Source organism: Olea europaea, unplaced genomic scaffold (genome assembly GCF_002742605.1).
Source record: "Olea europaea var. sylvestris unplaced genomic scaffold, O_europaea_v1 scaffold383, whole genome shotgun sequence".
Classification (NCBI taxonomy): domain Eukaryota; kingdom Viridiplantae; phylum Streptophyta; class Magnoliopsida; order Lamiales; family Oleaceae; genus Olea; species Olea europaea.
In genome coordinates, this window is record NW_019257731.1 from 307,038 (window position 1) to 327,396 (window position 20,359).

At 38.4% G+C, this 20,359-nt stretch overlaps 2 protein-coding genes across 5 annotated transcripts; one reads left to right on the forward strand and one right to left on the reverse strand.

The window, feature by feature from the left end:
- The first annotated feature begins 74 nt into the window (after positions 1 to 74).
- LOC111386996 (protein STRUBBELIG-RECEPTOR FAMILY 3-like) lies at positions 75 to 10,234 on the forward strand. 4 transcript variants are annotated; one of them, XM_023011511.1, is made up of 17 exons: positions 75 to 251; positions 666 to 849; positions 1,264 to 1,396; positions 1,473 to 1,544; positions 1,672 to 1,737; positions 1,874 to 1,945; positions 2,029 to 2,100; positions 2,196 to 2,267; positions 2,343 to 2,408; positions 2,503 to 2,568; positions 5,743 to 6,176; positions 6,281 to 6,720; positions 7,219 to 7,490; positions 7,964 to 8,102; positions 9,222 to 9,355; positions 9,442 to 9,598; positions 9,688 to 10,234. In XM_023011511.1, exons 2-17 carry the CDS (start codon positions 741 to 743, stop codon positions 9,778 to 9,780), a joined length of 2,397 nt encoding a protein of 798 aa, XP_022867279.1. In that variant the 5' UTR covers positions 75 to 251; positions 666 to 740; the 3' UTR covers positions 9,781 to 10,234. The 4 variants fall into 4 exon arrangements, with proteins under 4 accessions (XP_022867279.1, XP_022867282.1, XP_022867281.1 ...); XM_023011514.1 differs by having other exon boundaries at positions 6,296 to 6,720; XM_023011513.1 differs by lacking the exon at positions 75 to 251 and adding an exon at positions 258 to 322.
- A 427-nt stretch (positions 10,235 to 10,661) lies between these two features.
- Positions 10,662 to 13,927, reverse strand: LOC111386979 (pentatricopeptide repeat-containing protein At1g03540). Its single transcript, XM_023011482.1, has one exon. It carries the CDS (start codon positions 13,860 to 13,862, stop codon positions 11,976 to 11,978), a length of 1,887 nt encoding a protein of 628 aa, XP_022867250.1. The 5' UTR covers positions 13,863 to 13,927; the 3' UTR covers positions 10,662 to 11,975.
- Between the last annotated feature and the right edge of the window lie 6,432 nt (positions 13,928 to 20,359).

Sequence of the window (20,359 nt, forward strand, 5' to 3'; positions counted from 1 at the left end):
GGGGGGGGGGGGGGGGGGGAGGGGCGCGTGGGATCTGCTGCTTATGTCTGAACAGATTGCTATTGTTATGGATGACTCCACTCACTCTCAAGTTCTCAAGTTTACATTGCGATTCCTTTTCTAGAGAGATAAAGTAGAGGGAGAGAGGAGAGAGGAGAGAGGAGAGAGGAGAGAGGAGAGAGGAGAGAGAGAGGTGTTTGAGCGTCTTTCTGCAACTTTCTAAAATTTCAGCTTTCCAGCTAAGTGTAAAGGTCTGGCTTTCCTTTTTCTCTCTCTAAAATTATGTTTCCTGATCTACTCTTCAAACTTTGATAATTATTCGGTACTTAATGCACTTGCAAATTACTAACTTTTACTTTCTATTTTGGCTTAATTACTCCGCTTTTATGAAGTCAAGAGTCTTCGTCAATTTCCATTCTTGAACGCCATTGTTTGCTTCATACTTTATACTTAAAAATTTGGTAAACTTTAATGGGTTGTTTTCATACTTTACTTAAATCTTTCTCAAGTTGTTTGCTTTAAGTGTGTATTTGTGAGCATTTTGGTGTTCAATTGCCAGTGATTCATGGCTTTTTATGTGGATTATGGACTTAATTAGATACGGAATTGGGAGTGAGTTTTGTTTTCTTTAATCTCTTATAACTTTACTCACTTGCATTGTGCAGATTGGAGGGTGTTCTGTATGTGGGCGATGCAGATAATATTTACAGAAAAATAGTAGATTGAAGAATTTTGGATCAATGGGTGGGAACAGATCCGTAGAAAATTGCCTGAATTTGAAGATTTTGGTGGGATTTATTTTCGTTTTCGCAATTCGATTCTCTTGTGGAGCTACCAATCCTAATGATGGTAAGTCCGAATAAAGAAGCTATTTATGTTGTTTGCTGGAGATAGGATGTGTTTAAAGAATAAGATATGGCAATTTCTAATTTTGTTGCATCATTTTTATATTAACAGAGTAACGAAGGTCTCAACTTCCTGGATTGTTTGACATATCAGTCTTTCTGGATAGTTTAAAGATATTTATTAACCTGTGAAACTTAAGTAAAATTTTTGTGCATTATATAATATTTTCAATTTCTGTAGAATTGCAATTCATGAGAGCAATCTATGTCACTTTTTTAGTTAGGTTGAGGAATCAGTTTCAACTATCTAGTGTAAGAAAGCGTATATTATGCTTGCGATATCCATTTGTTTATTGTTGCTCCTTTCATATAAATGATGCTTACATTTTTCGTCTGGTATTTTATTACACTGGCTTAGTTGCTGCACTACGTAGCTTGTATGTTGCGTTGGAATCACCTGTTCTACCGGGATGGGTTGCTTCTGGTGGAGACCCATGTGGTGAAGCTTGGCAAGGTGTCCAGTGTGATGGTGGTACAACCATAAGTTCAATGTATGAACCTTTCCTTGAATTTATTTTCCTGTGGATGTTCCATTGCAATTTAATGCTAAAAAATTCCTTTCTATAGAACACTCAATGGGGCTAATTTGGGCGGAGAATTGGGTGACAGCTTAGGAACATTTTCTTCTATCAAATCAATGTGAGTACAACTCTTTCAATCCTTATTGCAGTGTACCTGAGTGTATATGTACATGCATTGTCATGTGCTTGCATGAGTTTATCTTCTTCATGCTGATAATGGTAATTTTGCCATCATTTTGTGGCAGAGAACTAAGTAACAACCTTATTGGGGGCAGCATTCCATCAGAGCTTCCTGCTACATTACAGAATTTGTACGTTCTATCATTTTCTTGAAAGTAACTGAAATATAATTGAGAAACCATTGCATGCAGCGAGTACCTTGGCTCTTTCGCTTATTCAGATGCCTACTAAAGTGAGATTATGATGGTCTTTCTTTACCTATGTCAGTTTTCTTTCAGATAACAAGTTTACCGGAAGTATACCTAGTTCTTTATCATCTATTAGTCAACTATCAGCTCTGTAAGTTTTTTTTATCTGCTGTCTTGTACCCTGAGTGCCCAATTTTTAGCGTCATTTTGAACTACAATCAGCGTTTGTTTCAGGTCTCTTAACAACAACGGATTAACTGGCGAAATTCCAGATTCCTTTGAAGGCTTGACCGCTTTGGTTAATTTGTATGATCCCTTTTTAAAAAGAAAAAGGCATACTTATTCGCACAATTAGGTTATCATGTTGTCAACATCTTATGTGGGATTTTGTCTTTGTTCAGGGATTTGTCTAGCAACAATTTGAGCGGGCAGTTACCCCCTTCACTTAGAAATTTGTCATCACTTACAACACTGTAAGTAATCCAACTTATTTAGATTGGTCATGTCCATTTTGTCTATGTAAATGAAGCTGACTTCTTGATTTCCAGTCATTTGCAGAAAAATCAGCTTTCTGGAGCTCTTGATGTTTTACAAGATCTTCCCTTAAGAGATTTGTACTCTTCTTAGCCATAATCTACTCATGTATCATTTATATTTTCTAAATCAACCTCCATTAGTTTGTCTCTTTTTTCTGTCTCTTACCTACAGAAATATAGAGAACAACCTGTTTTCTGGACCAATACCAGCAAAGTTGTTGAGCATACCCACTTTTAGGTAGGTGCCACTGTTTAAAAACTCTAATTAAGTCTGAATCTTTTACTTTTGAATTTTGTCAGAAGCCATGTGGGCTTTATACGACTCATGGACTCTTTAGGCTATTTATGCACATTGTTTATTACATCTTTTTCTTGGTGATCCTTGGATTGCATATCAAACTGAAATGTTCTAGATACCCTTTGATGGTCTCTTGATACTGCTTCATAATTTTCTAGAAGGATCTAGATTATCAATTAGTTCGACTTTACGTGCGGAATTATTCTATTAAAAGTAATAAGTTACTTTTTAATAGTTTCTAGATGATTAAGCATACAAATCAATTTCCCTATGTTTGAATACCGTAGTTTGTAATACGAAAGTAGTAAACAACACAATAATTGTTGACGGAGAATCCCGACTAGGTAAAAACTCAGGGACCAAGCCAGTTACCTCCATTATAAACAATGAACCTTGCAGTCAGATGCTACTTAGCTAACTTTACTAGATTTTTCGATTTACTTCCTGTAATCCCCAAGGTCTGTTGACTCCACCAACTTCTCGATTTTCTACAATTGTCTCTTCCAAGTGGATGTCCAACAATCACCAATTCTTGTTCTTCTTCCTGCGCTTGTAGTCCCACCATTTCTCAATCTTCAGCAGCATCTGAAATTCCAATTGAGAAAGTATCTTCCTTGTTGTACAAAAGAAGTGGGTGTTTTGGATTTTGAAACCTTGATGTTTTTTCCAAATCTGTGGTTGGATGATCTTAAGAAAGAATGGATTGAATCAAGGGTTGAATATATTCTTGGATCTTCACGAAATGATATGAATGTATTATCAATGAGAGGCACAATGAACAATCACCCAAAATCGTGCAAGGCTTGAGTATATATGGTTGGAGGTGTTTAGATAGTATGGACCGTGTAAAACTCTCCAAAAACCCGAATTAGGTTTTTCCACGTACCACTGTCGCTCTAGCGAAGGGGCAGCAATAAGCGAGCGAAGGGTTTGTCGCTCGAGAGAAGTCCGGGCGACAAGCCAGCGACGTGCATTTTGTTTTTGTCGCTCAAGTAATATCTTGGTGAGAGGAGAGCGAAATTGCAACGACTCTTCCTTCCTTATTCCGTGCTCGAACCCTAACCTATCTAACTCATATATACAAAATTGCACCTAACTCTTTGACTTTTACACATGTTTAATTTAGTTCTTTTTGTTCATAGAATCGCTAGTTACATTAAACCTAAACTGTGCTCTTAGTTGGCATGACATATGAATTATATACCTATATATGACAAAGTTTGTTATGATTTCTCACTGACACCTAAGAAACTTTGAAGCTTGAGGCGATTTTAGAAAGCAATGAGGATGTGTGTGGGTTGGGGGGAGCACATCCTACACCATTGAATGCAATTAGCCTTCTTAGTGTAGTATAGGTAAGGTTGTTTGTGATAGACCAAGATACTTTCCATAGTTATTGGCTTTAATTATTAAGACATGGGGTAAGAGGAGTAGTCCAATCCTTAATAAGTTTGTCTATGTTTTAATCTTTATTTGACGTGAGATTTTATCTTTTAACATGCTCTAGCAAGATGGTCGTTTGTTTGAACAGACCAATTTTAAAATCTTTGTGCTCATTTTTTTAGTCTTAATTTGATCGAATTGTTCGTTGGAGTTTAATGTGCTTTGATTAAGTGGCTATTTGACAACCATTAATTTATTTTATGATTTGCCCTACTTTTCCCTACACGTAAATCAAAAACTTTTCCCTACTTGTTATCCATACATTTTCTTAAAAATTATTATGTAAAACTCTTTTTCTACAATAATGGTTGTCAAACAGGCTCTAAGACTTGGGTTCTATCTTAAAGGTTCAACTTTATTAAGAGGAGTGGTCCAGTCCCTAATAAATTGTCTATATTTTCATCTTTATTCGATGTGGGATTTTATCCTTTGACATTAATAGATCCTTGATATTATCTTGCATATATGACACACAGGTTTGTTATAGCATTGATTTGGTGCTTGTATTGTTTCCATACTTGGGCTTGTAGGTACTGTATATATGTACTGCCTTACCAATAAATAAAGGCGTGCTATTCATACTTCACCAAAGCTGTCGTTTATGGTATCAGAACACAGTGTTTTTCTTTACTTTGGCTGCTAAGAAAGCCTTCATGCCTACAGTTAAAAATCAAACATAGATTACTGGGAACACAAGCAGCAAGTTTTTTCTGGTTTATAAGGGGATATATGATGCTTGCCATTTGATTGTTTTCTGTAGATGAATTCGAGGAATCGTTTTATTTGATTATAGAACTTCTTCAAGCTCGTAGTAGTGATCCAGAGATACATGATTTCTGGTTCTTTTTATATTTTTGTTATTGTCCAATTTCTTCTGGGATTATTTGACACAAGATTTAACGGTGTGGAGTAGTTATTTTGTCGCAGTCACTATTTATCAATTTTTATGTTCTGGTTTCAGCTTTGCTCGACTACCAAAAAGTTTTAATTTACTTTCTCTAGAAAGGATAATGGCAATGTAATTAGATTAAACCATACCCATCATGCAACTTCCCACATTCTATAGGCATGCTTTGTGGATGCTACCATCTTTGCTAATACATCTCATGATGGAAGAAAACCTATGTTCATCTAAAATCATTGGTAACATTTTAGAAGGAACAGTAGTGGGTTCCAAGTAATTTGTGGATAATAAATGGGTAGTAGTCATGAATGTGTGGTTGAAATTAATGTTTGACTTTTATTGAAAACGAAAAGAAAATTATCAGTAAATTCTTAGGAAACACGAACAGAGGCAAGTTATACTTTTTCTGCTGCCATATTGGGTAAAAGAAAGGGAGAGGAAAGGAAGTATAGAGGAGAAAGAAATAGCAGAAGAGATAGAAAAAGTGTTTAATTTTTAATTTAATTTGATACTTTTTTTCTCCCCCTCTTTTTGGCATGTATACATACTTTGGTTCAGGTTAGCCTTGTCCTTTTTAGCGCTTTACCTTCTATTTTCCCTGTTTGGGAGGAGATGGGAAGCAGGCAGGCTGGCCTATGGCTATGTTACATCTTTCATTTGAACCCAAGCAACTATGTGATGTATACTGTTTTATCCTTCTTCTATTTTACTGAAAAGTACACAATGTTATATGCATCTGCTCACTAAATTTAGTTGGTAACATACAGGCAAGCTGGGAATCCATTCAACACCAGTATTGCTCCATTACCTCCACCAGCTGCCACTGGAACACCACCACCAGTGCCACCATTTTTCTTGGGACCGAGTTCCGAACAAACGCCACCAACTTCTGGAAGCAGACCTGGAAATCAGGCCGATCATGGAAAACAGGCCGATGGACCTTCTGCTACAAAGGAATCAAATTCTGTAAAGTCAAAAAGGTCTTCAAGGATAAAAAGGATAGTTTGGATATCCATTGGAGCAGTGTTGTTGTTCATAGTATTGGTATTAGCAATCATGCTTTTTGTGCCAAGATGTCTCGAAAAAATGCAAGAAACTTACAGAACAGCAAAGCGCCATGAGATAGCTCCATTTACAAGCACCCGAGAGAATCATAGAGATGGTGGTTCCTCGGTCCAACCTAGCAATGGCAAAGAGAAAGGTGATTCATATTATTTGGCTTTTTCTCGGTTCTTGGTAGATCCTACAATTTATTTAGCATCGTTGTTTTCCATGTGCAATGGATTGTATTAATTCTGTAAACAGCTCCGATGGTGGCAGTTTTGAGGCCAAATGAAGAGAATCAACAAAGAGAAGTGGGTTCGGTTCCCAAACCATGGAGTGAGCATGGGGTGAATAACAAAAAGATGAGTGGAGCACCTAAGCCAAATCATCATGAGATAGACATGAGTAGATTTGAAACAGAATTAATGCTGCCGCCGCCGCCACCTCCTCCTCCACCACCGCCACCACCTCCTTCACGGCCTCCACCACCATTTCAACTACCAGAGAAAGTTACTGTAAAGCCAATTGCAGCAGCTGAAGCAACTGCAACGAAATCTTTGACTAGACATCTTCCTGCAACCTCTGTGAAGGCTTACACAATTGCATCTCTTCAGCAATACACCAATAGCTTTTCAGAAGAAAATCTTATTGGGGGAGGAATGCTTGGTAATGTGTACAGGGCACAGCTTCCTCATGGAAAGGTACAATTTACAATAATTTATTGGGGCATTAATAATATGAATTTTATTTTCCTATAGTACCTTTCTCTTTAGTTTCTGTATTTGTTCTTTTTAAGCCCTTGTTTGACAACCATTATTTGGGTAAAATGGAGTTTTGAATATTGATTTTTTGATGAATGTGTTGTTCAAAAGTAATGAAAAATTTTGGGTTTACGAGCAGAATATTTTATTGTGTGAATGTGTTGTTGTAAATGAATATGTAGAATAAAAAAGAGTTTTGAAATAATGGTTGTCAAATAGGGGCTAAATACCAGTTAATGCTCTTTTAGAAGCTATATAATAGTCCAGCAGTTTTCTTAGCTGCAAAGAAATGCCAAGATTTCTTGTCCATGAATTGATTCCCATGGTTAGGTTTACCCACATGCACATTCCTCTTTCTGTCTGGCGAGGAATCTTTAACTCGGGCACCAGAAAGCTTGTACCCTGTTCTTACATCTGGTCTTTTTTATGCTTCTGTAGTTGCTCGCTGTCAAGAAATTGGACAAAAAAGTTGCCAACCAGCAGAAGGATGATCAGTTTCTCGATATGGTTAACTGTCTTGATAAAATTCGCCATGCTAATGTGGTTGAACTCATGGGCTACTGTGCAGAGCATGATCAAAGGCTTCTCATCTATGAGTATTGCAGTAACGGAACATTGCTGGATGCTCTGAATTCGGACGATGAATTTAAGAAGAGTTTATCTTGGAATACCCGCATCAGAATGGCTCTTGGAGCTGCAAGGGCTTTAGAGTAAGTCAAATGAATACGACAGTTTCTTAGCAGCTTGTGGTTCTGTGTTCTTAACATCAACATGTAAACAAAATTGGGTTGAAGTTCTGGTCAGCATGAACGAATAAAATTTCCCTCCAGTAATTCTGCATTAAACAATGTTAGCTTTCCTTTCCCTGAATGACAGTCATCTTCAGAACATATATTTCTAGATGTTAAAATTATAGTAATATTAGACATGACTAACACTTAAGAGAACAGATGTTAAACTGAATCAATCTCACTCTCATTAGTTCACTATTGAAGTTATAATAGTCAGGTGGATTTAACAAAACATGTAAGCTGTAAAATGCTAGCACAGTACTTCTGTTAATTCTCTTCCCTCCTCAACTCCTACTTGGTGGGTGTTGTCAGGGTAGCTTGAACACTAACATGTTTTATTATATTCTGATATATCCACCGATGGAGTATCAAATTGTGTTTTTATCATGAAGGTATCTGCATGAGGTCTGTGAACCACCTATTATCCATAGGAATTTCAAGTCCGCCAATGTTCTCCTTGATGATGAACTTGCTACTCGTGTCTCCGATTGTGGTTTGGCTCCTCTAATAGCACCAGGAGCTTTAAGTCAGGTAACCTGTAATTTTAGAACCTCAAGGAAATTTGTTCGAATACACTGATATTACCAAAGTTGAAAATGCCTTTGGAAAATTTCCAAATTAGGTTTAAGGTTTTTTTGAGATGCTTAATTGAACTGCATTAGCAAGTGAATTGAAGTTGAGATTTGAAGCCTAAAGTTTAGCAAAATCTATTAGTATGAATAGCTCTTTGAAATGATATAAACATTGTCTCATGCTGTGATTACCAGTCCATCAATTGAATGCCTTAATCCCCAAACACAATCAACTTTGAAGTCGTAACATTGGTGAGTACATCCCACGATGGATAATTGGAAACTATCAATTTGTTGATAAGAGGCACAAATATGTAGTGATTTGCCATGAAACTTGAAATATGTAGTGCAGTTCCAATTATTCAAGTAGCTACAATTTTAAAAAGTAACTTCTAATAGCATAAATGGGTTTGTCAAAAAAAGTTAGTTAAAAGTGACTTTTAAGATTAACCATACATGCTCCTTAGGTCTGGAATGTGGAACTTGGATCCTGGTCAAATAGATCTGTAAATTTTGATTTTGATATAAAGTGATTGGAACTATCACTTAGAAACCCTTAAGGTTTACAAAAATACTTTTAAGAGTTTTGGAAGCTGTAGTTTGATTACCTGGCCAATATCCAACTCAACAATCATTTGACTAGCTAAAACGGGAGAATACTGCCAATCCGGCCATCATTTTCTGATCACTATTTTACAAAGAAGGTAAATGCAGAAATGTTTATACCTTGTATATTTGTAGTGTAATGACACATGCCATAAAATATGAACATCTCACCTTAAATTTAAAATAGTTCTTTGTGGTAAATGCTTTACCTTGTTGCAGTCATGAACAGGCACCTTTGCGAAATGATTTCCCCCACCCTTTCTTTCCCCACTAACCGAAAAATAAAAAGGATCGCTCACATATTAATTTTGATCTATCATCCTGATTAGCCAGATTAATTTAAGTTTGTGGTAAGATTTTTTTGTTGCTTGAGTTTGGGCCAAAAGCTTGTGTATCTTTTTGTAGAAAATGTTTTTATAGACATAAACTACCTGAAAGTACACTTAAATGACTGTTCCTCTTCATTTCTCAGTTGTCAGGACTTCTCACAATATATGGTTATGGTGCTCCTGAATTTGAGTCGGGAATATATACTTCGAAGAGTGATGTTTACAGTTTTGGCGTGGTGATGTTGGAACTCTTAACAGGCAGAATGTCATATGACAGGTATTAGAATTGTTGAACGATCATTCTGAATTCTGGTGATGTGTCCTTGTCTGCCAGCTGCTTCATTTTCTTCTAATTTTGATTAGGACACGGATTCGAGGGGAACAATTTTTGGTCAGATGGGCGGTCCCTCAGCTTCATGACATTGACTCTTTGTCGAGGATGGTTGATCCTGCTCTCGAGGGAAAATATCCTGTTAAATCCGTGTCACACTTTGCTGACATTATATCCCGATGTGTTCAGGTGAGTTGAAGTTACAGACTTGCAGTTAGCTTTCTTCTCTCTCTTTAACGACTGACATTTTGCTTGCAATACGAGAATTTGTTTTGCAGACGGAGCCAGAATTCAGGCCGTTGATGTCTGAAGTCGTGCAGGACCTTATCCAAATGATTCGAAGGGAATCTCCGAATAGATCAGGAGAATAATTTTGGCTCCATCAATATATAAAAACAGATCATTAGAAACTAAGAATCAGCTCTCAAATTCCTGCACCAGCTTCAGATTACACTGAACCAAAAAAGCAAGCTGCGAATTGATGCCTCGACTCTAACATAACTTGAAGTTCTCGTGTGAAGACTGCTCTCAAGAACAGATTTTACAGTAGCCAATTCACAAAGATTCTTGATCGTCTTGTCAATTAATCGTAGTCCTAATGTTCATTACAAAGTTATTTGATAATTATTGATGCTTATTACTGAAACCAGTGTGAAAGTAGATGTAATAACCAGAACCACACTACCTATGTATTGATTTTATTTACACACGCCCATTTCAATTTGCAAGAAGTAGATGGAGATCTGAGATCCAACTTAATTAATTTCGATTATGCGTGCGTATAAACTCTATATATAATATATTTTGCTGGGAATTTTACTGTTATCATTTTTTTTTTCCCATTGTGGTGTGGCAGGAAGTTATTATTATGCTTTTTTTGTGAATATTTTTGGGCCAGTAATGGATTTTGTTAAGCTAGTAGAGATGGATATAATCTGTCCTCGTGATTATCAGGATTGTTCATTCTATTATCTAAATTGTTTGTCCAAATATATTGCTATGTGCTATGATTTTCATAAGAATAATTTTCTGGGGAAGGAGAACATGCTGAATAGTGATGTTTTTGTTTCAATACTTTCTTTTCATGATGCTCTCAATTATATGCTCATCCACAACATCTCTAGGAGTACATTAATTTTATTAATTAATCAAAAAATTAAATAATATCTCGATTAATATTAATGAATTTGACGATCTCAAGGATACTAAATTGTCTGGCTTTTCCTGTAGTTTTTGTCTCACAAGATAAGGATGGTTAGTTTAGTAGCATTGGATATAAATTGTACATTACATTAGGACAATATTATATTTTGAATAAAACCAAAAAATGTGTGACACTGGGATGAAAATCACACAAATGGCTAATGTTACTATTTTAAAGAGTAACACTCTTTAGCACTACTAGTGCTAAATACTGAGAAAAACGAATAACATTTAAATGTCCCATCACTTGCAGTCACCTGGATTGATGTTATAACACTAGTTGTGCTATATAGCATATTTTCCGACAAAATATTGCCGAGATCACTGACCATGGTGACTTCCCCATTGTTGTGAGAAGGATGTAGGCCTTGGCAACCAAGGGTCCGATCATATATGAATCGATGGTCCACCACCCTCACTATCGTAGCCCCTACTGAATTAGCCCTCAACCCCAAAGAATACTCTACACAGTTGAGTCACCCCCTAGCTGAACGATTCATAAAGTAATCCCCGAGGTAATACTTTCCTAGTTCCCTTTCAAAACCGCCAAAGAATCACAGTGTTGTAACAACCGCCAAGCCTGCTTGGCCACCAAGGCTTTGTTAAAGAGTTCAAGGTCGTGCCACCCGGCTACTTGGGCCCAATTGTAGAAAAGTTTCTACCATTTCTGCAAGAATCCCATCTTCTCTATGATTTTGATTAAGAAATCACTCAACTCGGTTATAAGCCTAGTTTTAGGGCAAAAACTCGCGGCCATTAGATTCCAACTCATAAAATGGAGACATTCAAAAGTAACAATGGCATTATCAGTAATCGGTCTCCCTTGTACAGAGGGACTCTAGTGCTCAGAGATGATTGAGGGTAGACCTCACTTGATCCAATTTGCTATAAAATCGATTTGTAAACAACGGTACAAAGATTGATCAGTCTCAAGTCAGAAACTGCTTCTGTGGTAGGTTTTTCGGAATGAGAACTAATAGTGCCGTTTATTGACTGCAGTGATCTGCCATGATTCAAAAACTTCCAAACGCTTGTGTGACTGTCGAATCCAACATATCCCAGTGTTGATAATACAAAACCGCATGAAACCCAGTCCGGCCTTGGGGCTTTAAAAGGTCCCAATTCTTTAATGGCTTCCTCCACTTCCGCCGGTCGATGTCCCTATCCATATCTACCTCCTCCTCAGGGGTGAGAATTGATGTCACCCCCGTTGAACCTGCTTCCAACTGCACTTCTGAGGGCTGGGTACTATTGAAAATTTCTCTAAAATAATCCTCTAGTAGTTGATCTAACACCACTTCACCGAGATCACCCACTCTCCATCCCCAGGAACGCCCACATCAGCAATAAACAACAAAGTAATTTAATTAAAAGAAAGGGTTTTCTCATCATTGTACATTTCTCCAGGAATGTTAGAATTCACCAAAAATGAGACACTTGAGCTGCTATTATTTTCAATCCAACTCCTTCCAGGTGTTTTTGTGACCCCTTTCTTCTGCATCCTGTTCCAAATTTTTTGAGCATCATTCCACCGTCCAACTGCTCTGTAAACATTAGCTAGAAGTACGTAGCTCAAATGATAATCAGGTCTCAATTCCATCATTTTCTTAGCAATGCGTTCTGCAACAGTAGTATTTGTACTTGTTGTACAAGCACCGAGCAGAGCAGCCCAAAGAGATGAGTCGTTACTAAATTGCGAATTTTTAATTAAATCTTCAGCTTCTTCTATCTCGCCAGCCCGGCCAAGGAGATCAACCATGCAACTATGATGCTCAATTCCAGCTTCAATCCCATAATCCATACTCATTGAGATGAAGTACTTGCGACCTTCATCAACCAAACCATTATGGCTACAAGCAAAAAGCACGCCTATGAAGCTTATATAATTGGGCCTGACACCTTCTTGAATCATTTCGTTGAATATCCTCACCGCTTCTTCACCCCTACCGTTTTGAGCAAATCCCGAAATCATCGAGTTCCAAGTAATAGAATTTCTAATAGGCATCTTCTTAAAAATCCTATATGCAAAGTCCACGGAGCCACATTTCGCATACAAATAAACTAAGGCTGATTCAACTACAACATCGTTCCAACCACCTCTCTTCAGATACTGGCAATGTACCTCCTTTCCAAGCTTCACAACTGACAAACCAGCACAGGCACGTAGAACTGTACCAAAACTATAAAGATCAACCTCCATCATTCTGAAAAGCCGAACAACGGTTTCAAATGCGCCCTTTTGACAATATCCCCCGAGCAATGCACACCATGAAACTGAATTCTTCTTCTCCATTTGATCAAACACACTCCGGGACTCATCCACTAGCCCACATTTAGCATACATATCCACTAAACTACTCTCAACGAAAATATTGTCCTTACAGAACCCAATTGTAATGGCCTTAGCATGAAGTTCTTTACCTTGCTTTAACCTACCTAAATTCCCCAAAGCAGTCAAAACACTACCAAATGTATACCCATCCGGTGAAAACCCATTATGCCTGTGCATAAAATAAAACAATTGCAAAGCCTCAGCATATAAATCACTCCTCGTCAGCGCAGAAATCACTGAAGTCCAACAAATAAAGTCTGGTTCGAGCATTTCATCGAACAACTTAAGTGAATCACCGGGCTCGTTATTCCTCCCATACATATCAATCAAGGCGCTGATAATCACATTGTTAAATCCAAAACCAAATTTAATTACAACAGCATGTAAACATCTCCCCATGTGCAACTCCCTGAGCTCCGCAGACGCCCTGATCACGGCAGATAAAGTGAACGCATTAGGCTCAATGCCAAAATCAAGCATATCCAAATACAGCACAATCGAATCTCTGGGTTTTCCCACGCGAATGTATCCCGAGATAATCGAGGTCCAAGACACAACATCCTTATAATACAAACCATCAAAAAAATTTCTGGCGTCGGAAAAGTTGGGGCACAGTTTGAAGTAAAGAGAAAGAAGGCTATTACCCACAAAACGGTCGGTTTCTAGGCCAGATTTGAGCATATAGCAGTGAAGCTGGAGGCCGATGGTAAATGAATGCGCTTTGGTGCATGCTTGAATAATTGTGGCGTATAGGATTGGCTTTGAGGTGATTTTGTTTTGGGAGTTTATGGAATTGAGGATTCCAATGGCATCATAAACGAAGCCACATCTACACAACTGAATAATTTGCGATGGTATGGAAAGTAGGTGCCGACAGTGAGCAAGAGAGGTGTAATGGCGTTTCAAGAAAAGCTTCATGAATACTGAGAGCGTGAAATGTCGTATTCAATTTTAGCGGTTCTTTATAGAATGCGAAAATTTCATTTTCGGTCGCTGAACTTTCAACATATCTTAAATGGATGGATCAACTTTAATTTAATTCAAATTTTACCACCTGCCATCTCCTGAATTGATGAAAATGATTTAATTGATAATTATAACTGATGACCCCAGATCTTGTCAATCTCGAAATCGATCCATGAACTTCGAACACTTCTCATGAACCCCGATCTTCATACCCCCTAAAACTACCAAAACAAGGTCGGGCCAATCCTTCTATACGTTCTATGAGAACACTAATTCTACGTAGACCACAATCCTTACCTTATTTGACTCTTTCAACTCAAACAAAGGTTGAACATTCGGAATGAAATACTAACTCCTTAACCTACGAGGATAAGGGTCACATATGGATAAGTCCTTCTAGAACTCTATCATCAACACAATACATAACATGGACTCATTCTTGAGGTGCGTTTTTCATTATCTCTAGTTTATAGCCTCATGCACTAAGTTTCCTATGTGACTTAAGTATTGGAGGGGCGACGAGCACACACCTCGTTACCTTTATTTCAGGTATTCGAAGATCGTTCGTATTCATTCAAATTCGAAGTTCAATCATCAAGCTCGAGATTATTCAGGTACTATTTTTTAGTAGCATCAATAACCACAGTAGATCTTGAATTTAATCACGCAGTTACACGCCAATATAACATTTTAACCTTTTAGTCTATAATTTATATTATTTAATATTTTGCAAGCTCAAGTTATTAAATAAAATGTATGTTTTTTCTATTTTTACCGTTTTGAAATTCTTATTTGGGAAAATTGCAGCAACAGTCCCTAACCTATATTTTTTCACAAATTTTACCCTATCCTGCACTTTGTATCATTCATAGTCCCAAACCTTTTAAAAATATGCATTTGTTATGCAAATGAATGGTACATTTGACCGTTAGTTGACTAAAAAAAATCAAAATTTACTCAATTTTGACCAAAAGAAAAAGGGTAAAATGGTAACTTTCCAATTATCACATTAAATAAATAAATAACCAAATGCTAGCACCCACTCACCCTCTCCTCTTTCTCACCTCGACCTAGAAATCAACCATCAGCAGTGCCACCCAATGTCGACACCACCTCCAATGCCTTATCTCACTTTCATCCATCAATCGTTAAAACCTTAGCTGAGTAATAATTAGTAGATTCAGTACTCAATTGAATAGTTTATATGTAACAATGGCAAAATACTTGGCCTCCATATTTGGAACAGAAAAAGAGCCAGTTAATTGCCCGTTTTATTTTCAAGATCGACAAGTGCTGCCACTGTGACTAATGCTCCTGCCTCCACAACTGCCTATAATCTCGTCGACGCTCGCCTTCGCCAATATGTACCTGTTGACAAGCTAAAAGTGCAGCCCAATTCGAATAGCCCAAAGAATGAAGCCCAACTGGGCAATTCAGGATAAAGGCCCAAATAGGGTTATTAATGAATGCAGTGGAAGCCCACGAACGCTGTAATACCATCGCCCAAACTTACAAGACGCCCAAGATCTGAGCGAATGAAGTGCCTTGCAATCGCCCAGAGTTAAAACCCCGTTCTCGCCCAAACCTTCGAATCGCCCAGGATCTTAACAAACATAAGATATTATGGTTATCCAAAAGTACAGTTATCGAAGCAGTTATTGGGTAATCTTATCACGTTCCACGATTCAAGAAGTTCAGTTGAAGACGGTTGAACGACAAAGAGTAGTGGTAGCATTTAGAGACGACAGTTCCACGATAAGTTGGCCACCATGAAGAAAGTGGGCAGTTATAAAGCAATCAAGCAGTTTTCAAGCGGTTGATCACAAAGAGAGCATCAAGGAAATATAAAAGGAAGAAAAGACATAGAGCAAAAAGAACCCCGAATCAAACACTCTCAAACAGAGAATATGTAATTTCATTTCCTTAGTTTAGACTTAAAACATTTCTTTTTAGTACTCGTGTGCTTGCGCCCCTTGGAGGCATTTTGTTTAAAGTTCCAATTGTAAAGTCATCGCCAATAAAACACCCCTTTTTGGGACTTTGTCTCAAAAGGTTTGTTCCTTACACAATCGTCTGATGCCCTTTTAATTGTTAGCGACTACCCGCGCGAAACAATTTGGCACGCTCAGTGGGACCTTGGTGTTTGGTGTTAAAGATACAAAAGGTGAAACAATATGCCTCAAAAATCCGATAAGGAAGCAGCAAGTCAGGGAGGAGTCCAGTCTGTGATCGAGCGATATGAGGAACAGCATAGCTCTCCACGAGCAGATGGACAAAATCAGAGCAATCATAGTTGTTACGAACCAATGACAGAATTGAGTCCTCGAACCATGCGTGCATTACTCGGAGAACTCACACAAGATGTCGTTGAACAGGTAAATCTACGAAGTATTCATAATATAGAAAGATTTACCCAGAATGAGAATGCACATTATAACAACATGACCAAACAACTGAATACTTTGAACGAAATAATGAATAAGTTAGTAGGCCAAATTTATCAGCCAGTTGCGCCTCTTGCAAACCACTTTCAAACTAGGACAATTGTGGGGCATAATCCCCCAGTCCTAAGTTTAAATCAAGGGGTGGAACCACCTTTTGATCCCTCTATTTCAAATCAGGGGGGTGGTGTAATACCGAATCAGACTAGTGGCATTGGTACATTTAACTTGGGAGGTAACCTAAATGTAAGAGATAATGTCCTAAATAATGGGCAGAATACCCCACGTGTTAATGATGGAATAAATGTTCAGGCTAATGGTAACAATGGCCCAAATCATGGTAACTTTGTTGCCAATCAAGAACCAAATATCAGGCCTCAATCAAATCAACCGGTCAACCAACCTGTAGGAATTTCATATGACCCCAACATCATGTTGAAGAATCAGATTATGGAAATCGTACAGGACCAGATGGCTTTTGGAGTACGTCCTGTCATTAGGTCGACTTACACAAAGTCATATCCCGATTGAGTAGACCAAGCATATCCATGGCCGAGAGGGTATAAAGTGCCAGAATTCTCACTGTTTACCGGTTTAGGAGAGGTGTCTACTCTAGAACACATAGGGTGATTCACACTGAAAAGTGGTGACGTAACTGATTGCCATAAAATGAGGCTGTTCCCTAGTTCATTAACAGGAGTAGCCTTCTCCCGGTTCATCAATTTGCCAGCAAACTCTATTCAAACATGGCAACAATTGGAGCAATTGTTCCACGCTCAGTTTTATAAGACCGAGTCTGATGTTACTTTGGCCGATTTGGCGAATCTACGTCAAATGCCAAACGAATGGGCAGGAGGTTTCCTTCAAAGGTTCAAGACAACAAGAAGTAAATGTTTTGTACCTTTGCCCGAAAAGGAGTTTGTCAAAACCGCTCAAGGTTGTCTAAACTTTGCTTTGAAGAAGAAGTTCCAAGACAAGAAATTTCCTGATCTTTTCCAATTGAGCGCGAACGTGATTAGGTATGAATGATTAATAAGAGAAGAAGAACAAATGAAAAGTTCTAGCAAGGGGACTTATTATAGAGACCCAAATTTTGATGTTCATACCATTAATGACGAGTATTACGATCAAACCGAAATGTGTTTAGCCAAATTAGTTAAAGAAGACACATATACTTGTCCTATAATGGCTAAGCCTGGACGGTCGGGCAAGGATGAGCATATAAAAGATAAAAACATAAAGGCTAGAACGTTCTCGTTCGATATAACCAAAGCTGACCTTATATTTGATAAATTATATAAAGATAAGCAGATAAAGTTGAGCGATAAGCATAAATTGCCAAGCCCTGAACAAGTTAAGGGTAAAAAATATTGTAAGTGGTATAATGCATGGTCACATTTGACTAACAACTGTTTGATTTTTCGCCATGTGTTAGAGGATGCCATTGAATCAGGACGAATTACGTTCGAGGATAAGAGGAAGATGGCAGTGGATGAAAATCCTTTTCCACAGCCACTTGGAGTGAACATGGTGACGTCTGGTTTCAAATACAAGTTGCCAAAATTCAAGTTGGTTATAGATGATGGAGAAGAAGAAGCTGGAACACATCCCAGCGTCTTTGAACGTATCAAAGGGAAGGAGCCCAAAAAGGACAAAGACGTCTTATTTGCAAGATGCAAAAAGAAGTGAGTGCAAATGCAGAGAAACCAGAGATATGACAGTATCACCACCGCCCTAGTTTTTTCCCAAACGCTCAGCCTAGCAGAGGGCGGGGTGCATCGTTCTATAAGAGACCGCCTTTTGAGAGGCAGTTCAGGCCAGTAAATAATGGAAGAACATTCAGACCGCAACCTCACCAACCAAATGTATGGCATTCGTTCCAGTAGAAGGCTGAAAGGGCGATACCTTTCAACGAGATGACTAGAACCCAACAAAAGCGTTTTCAACGGAACTACGGGCGAATGATGAGGCAACAACAGGGAATGTTGCATCCTAAAGCACCTAGACTACTCGAGGCAGTCAATCAAAATGTTCTCAAAGACAGTGAAGAGACTTGTACAGGTGAACCTATGGAAGAATTACTGGAGACTTCTTCTGGAAGGTCGAAGTTTGAGCGAGACAGAAGGGATGGAGAAGATCCAGATCAGTCCCTTACTATTCAGTTTGGTACGTTGCCCCCTGTCGTGGCTAATAACTATTTACTAGCCAACGAGTTCAAGAATAGAGGGAAGGAAGAAGAAGAAAAGGAGGATAACGAAAAGGAAGCATGCATGCTGGAATATGAAGAATGCCAAACTTCTAGAAAGGTCTACAATGGTGAAGAAGATGATGGTATGACAGACATCGAAGAAGAAATCGATCTGGAGGCAGAAAGAAGAAAAAGAGGAGTATCGTACAATACTCTGTTGAAGCAATTACATCGAGAGGGAGTTCGTGAAATAGACTTATTGGGAGAACCATCTGGGCATTCTTTCGATTTTTGCGTGCTGTACGGGATGCCCAAAAGGAAGAAGAGAGTGCCTTGCTCTAAAAAGTATGGATCACCTCCAAGAATAATGCCTCCTCCCACAAGTTGGGTAACTGAAGAAGAAGCATTAGAAAACAGTAAAAAGGAAATTCAGGAGACAGAGGCTCAGTGTGATATGCTGTACGTTGACTTATCACAAAAGGGTAACTCGACAGAGGACAATCAGGAAGTGGAAATAGATGCTGTCGAAAAAGTTATTTTTAAGCGACCAGCTATGAAATTGACCAAACACTTGAGGCCATTGTACGTTAAAGCTCTAGTTAACGGCATACCTGTGGCAAAAGTGCTTGTCGATAATGGAGTAGCTATAAACACCATTCCATCTAGGATGATGAGGAAATTCGCAAAGACAGAAGGTGATATGATCCCAACGGAAATCATCCTGACAAGTTTCAATGGAAGAGCAACTTCACCTAAAGGGGTTATGCCATTGGACATAACTATAGGATCAATTACTAGGACCACCGTTTTCTTTGTAATGGATGGTCCCACTAGTTACAATGTATTATTAGGAAGAGATTGGATACACGAAAGTCGCTGTATACCTTCATCGCTCCATCAGTGCCTAGTTTTTTGGAATGACAAGGGCGAAGTAGAGGTGGTGCAGGCCGATCATAGGCCTTTTGTTGTAGAAGCAAACTCAGTGGAAAGGTTCATGTACGAAGGAAATTATGGACCTGTCAGAGTAGTCCAAGATGGAGAAGAAACTCAAATTATTGCGCAGAGTGAAGAGCCGTTTTCGGTAGATGCACTCACTGAAATGTTCAGTCAGATGAGGCCAAACATAGTGGCCCTGGAGGAGCCAGTAATTGGCAAAAGAATAATCAAGGAGTTTTAAATGAGTTGTAAGCAACAAAGACAAATGGTCGATATTCAGGCTTTCAAAGCCAAATTAATGGCTTTCAATAAAGAATACAAGGACAAGACGAAAGAAGCAGCAGCCTTGAAAGCATTGAGAGACAAATTGGCATTGTTTGAGTTGGAACAAAGTATTGGCCGAGAAGTGAACAAGGTGGATTGTTTAGAAGAAGAAGTGCCTAGAAGGGAATTGAACGATGAAGTGATAAGGATCACCAAGCCTGGATACGCTCAAATACAAGACCCCCTGATTAAAGTGAATATTGGCAATGAAGGAGAAGATCGCCCAACGTTCGTCGGCCAAATGCTCGATCAAGAGGTTAGTGGTGAATTAATCGCTTTATTAAAGGAGTACAGAGATTGTTTTGCCTGGGAATATGAACATATGCCTGGTTTAGATAGAGATTTGGTGGACCATAGATTACCAACCAAGCCTAATTTTAAACCTCATAGGCAACCTCCTAGGCGTTTCGCTCCTAATGTACTCTTTGAAATTAAGGAAGAGATAGAGCGATTATTAAAAGCAAGATTTATTAGAATGGCCAGATATGTTGAATGGTTGTCCAATATCGTGCCGGTATTAAAAAAGAATGACAAACTAAGGGTGTGCATAGACTTTAGGA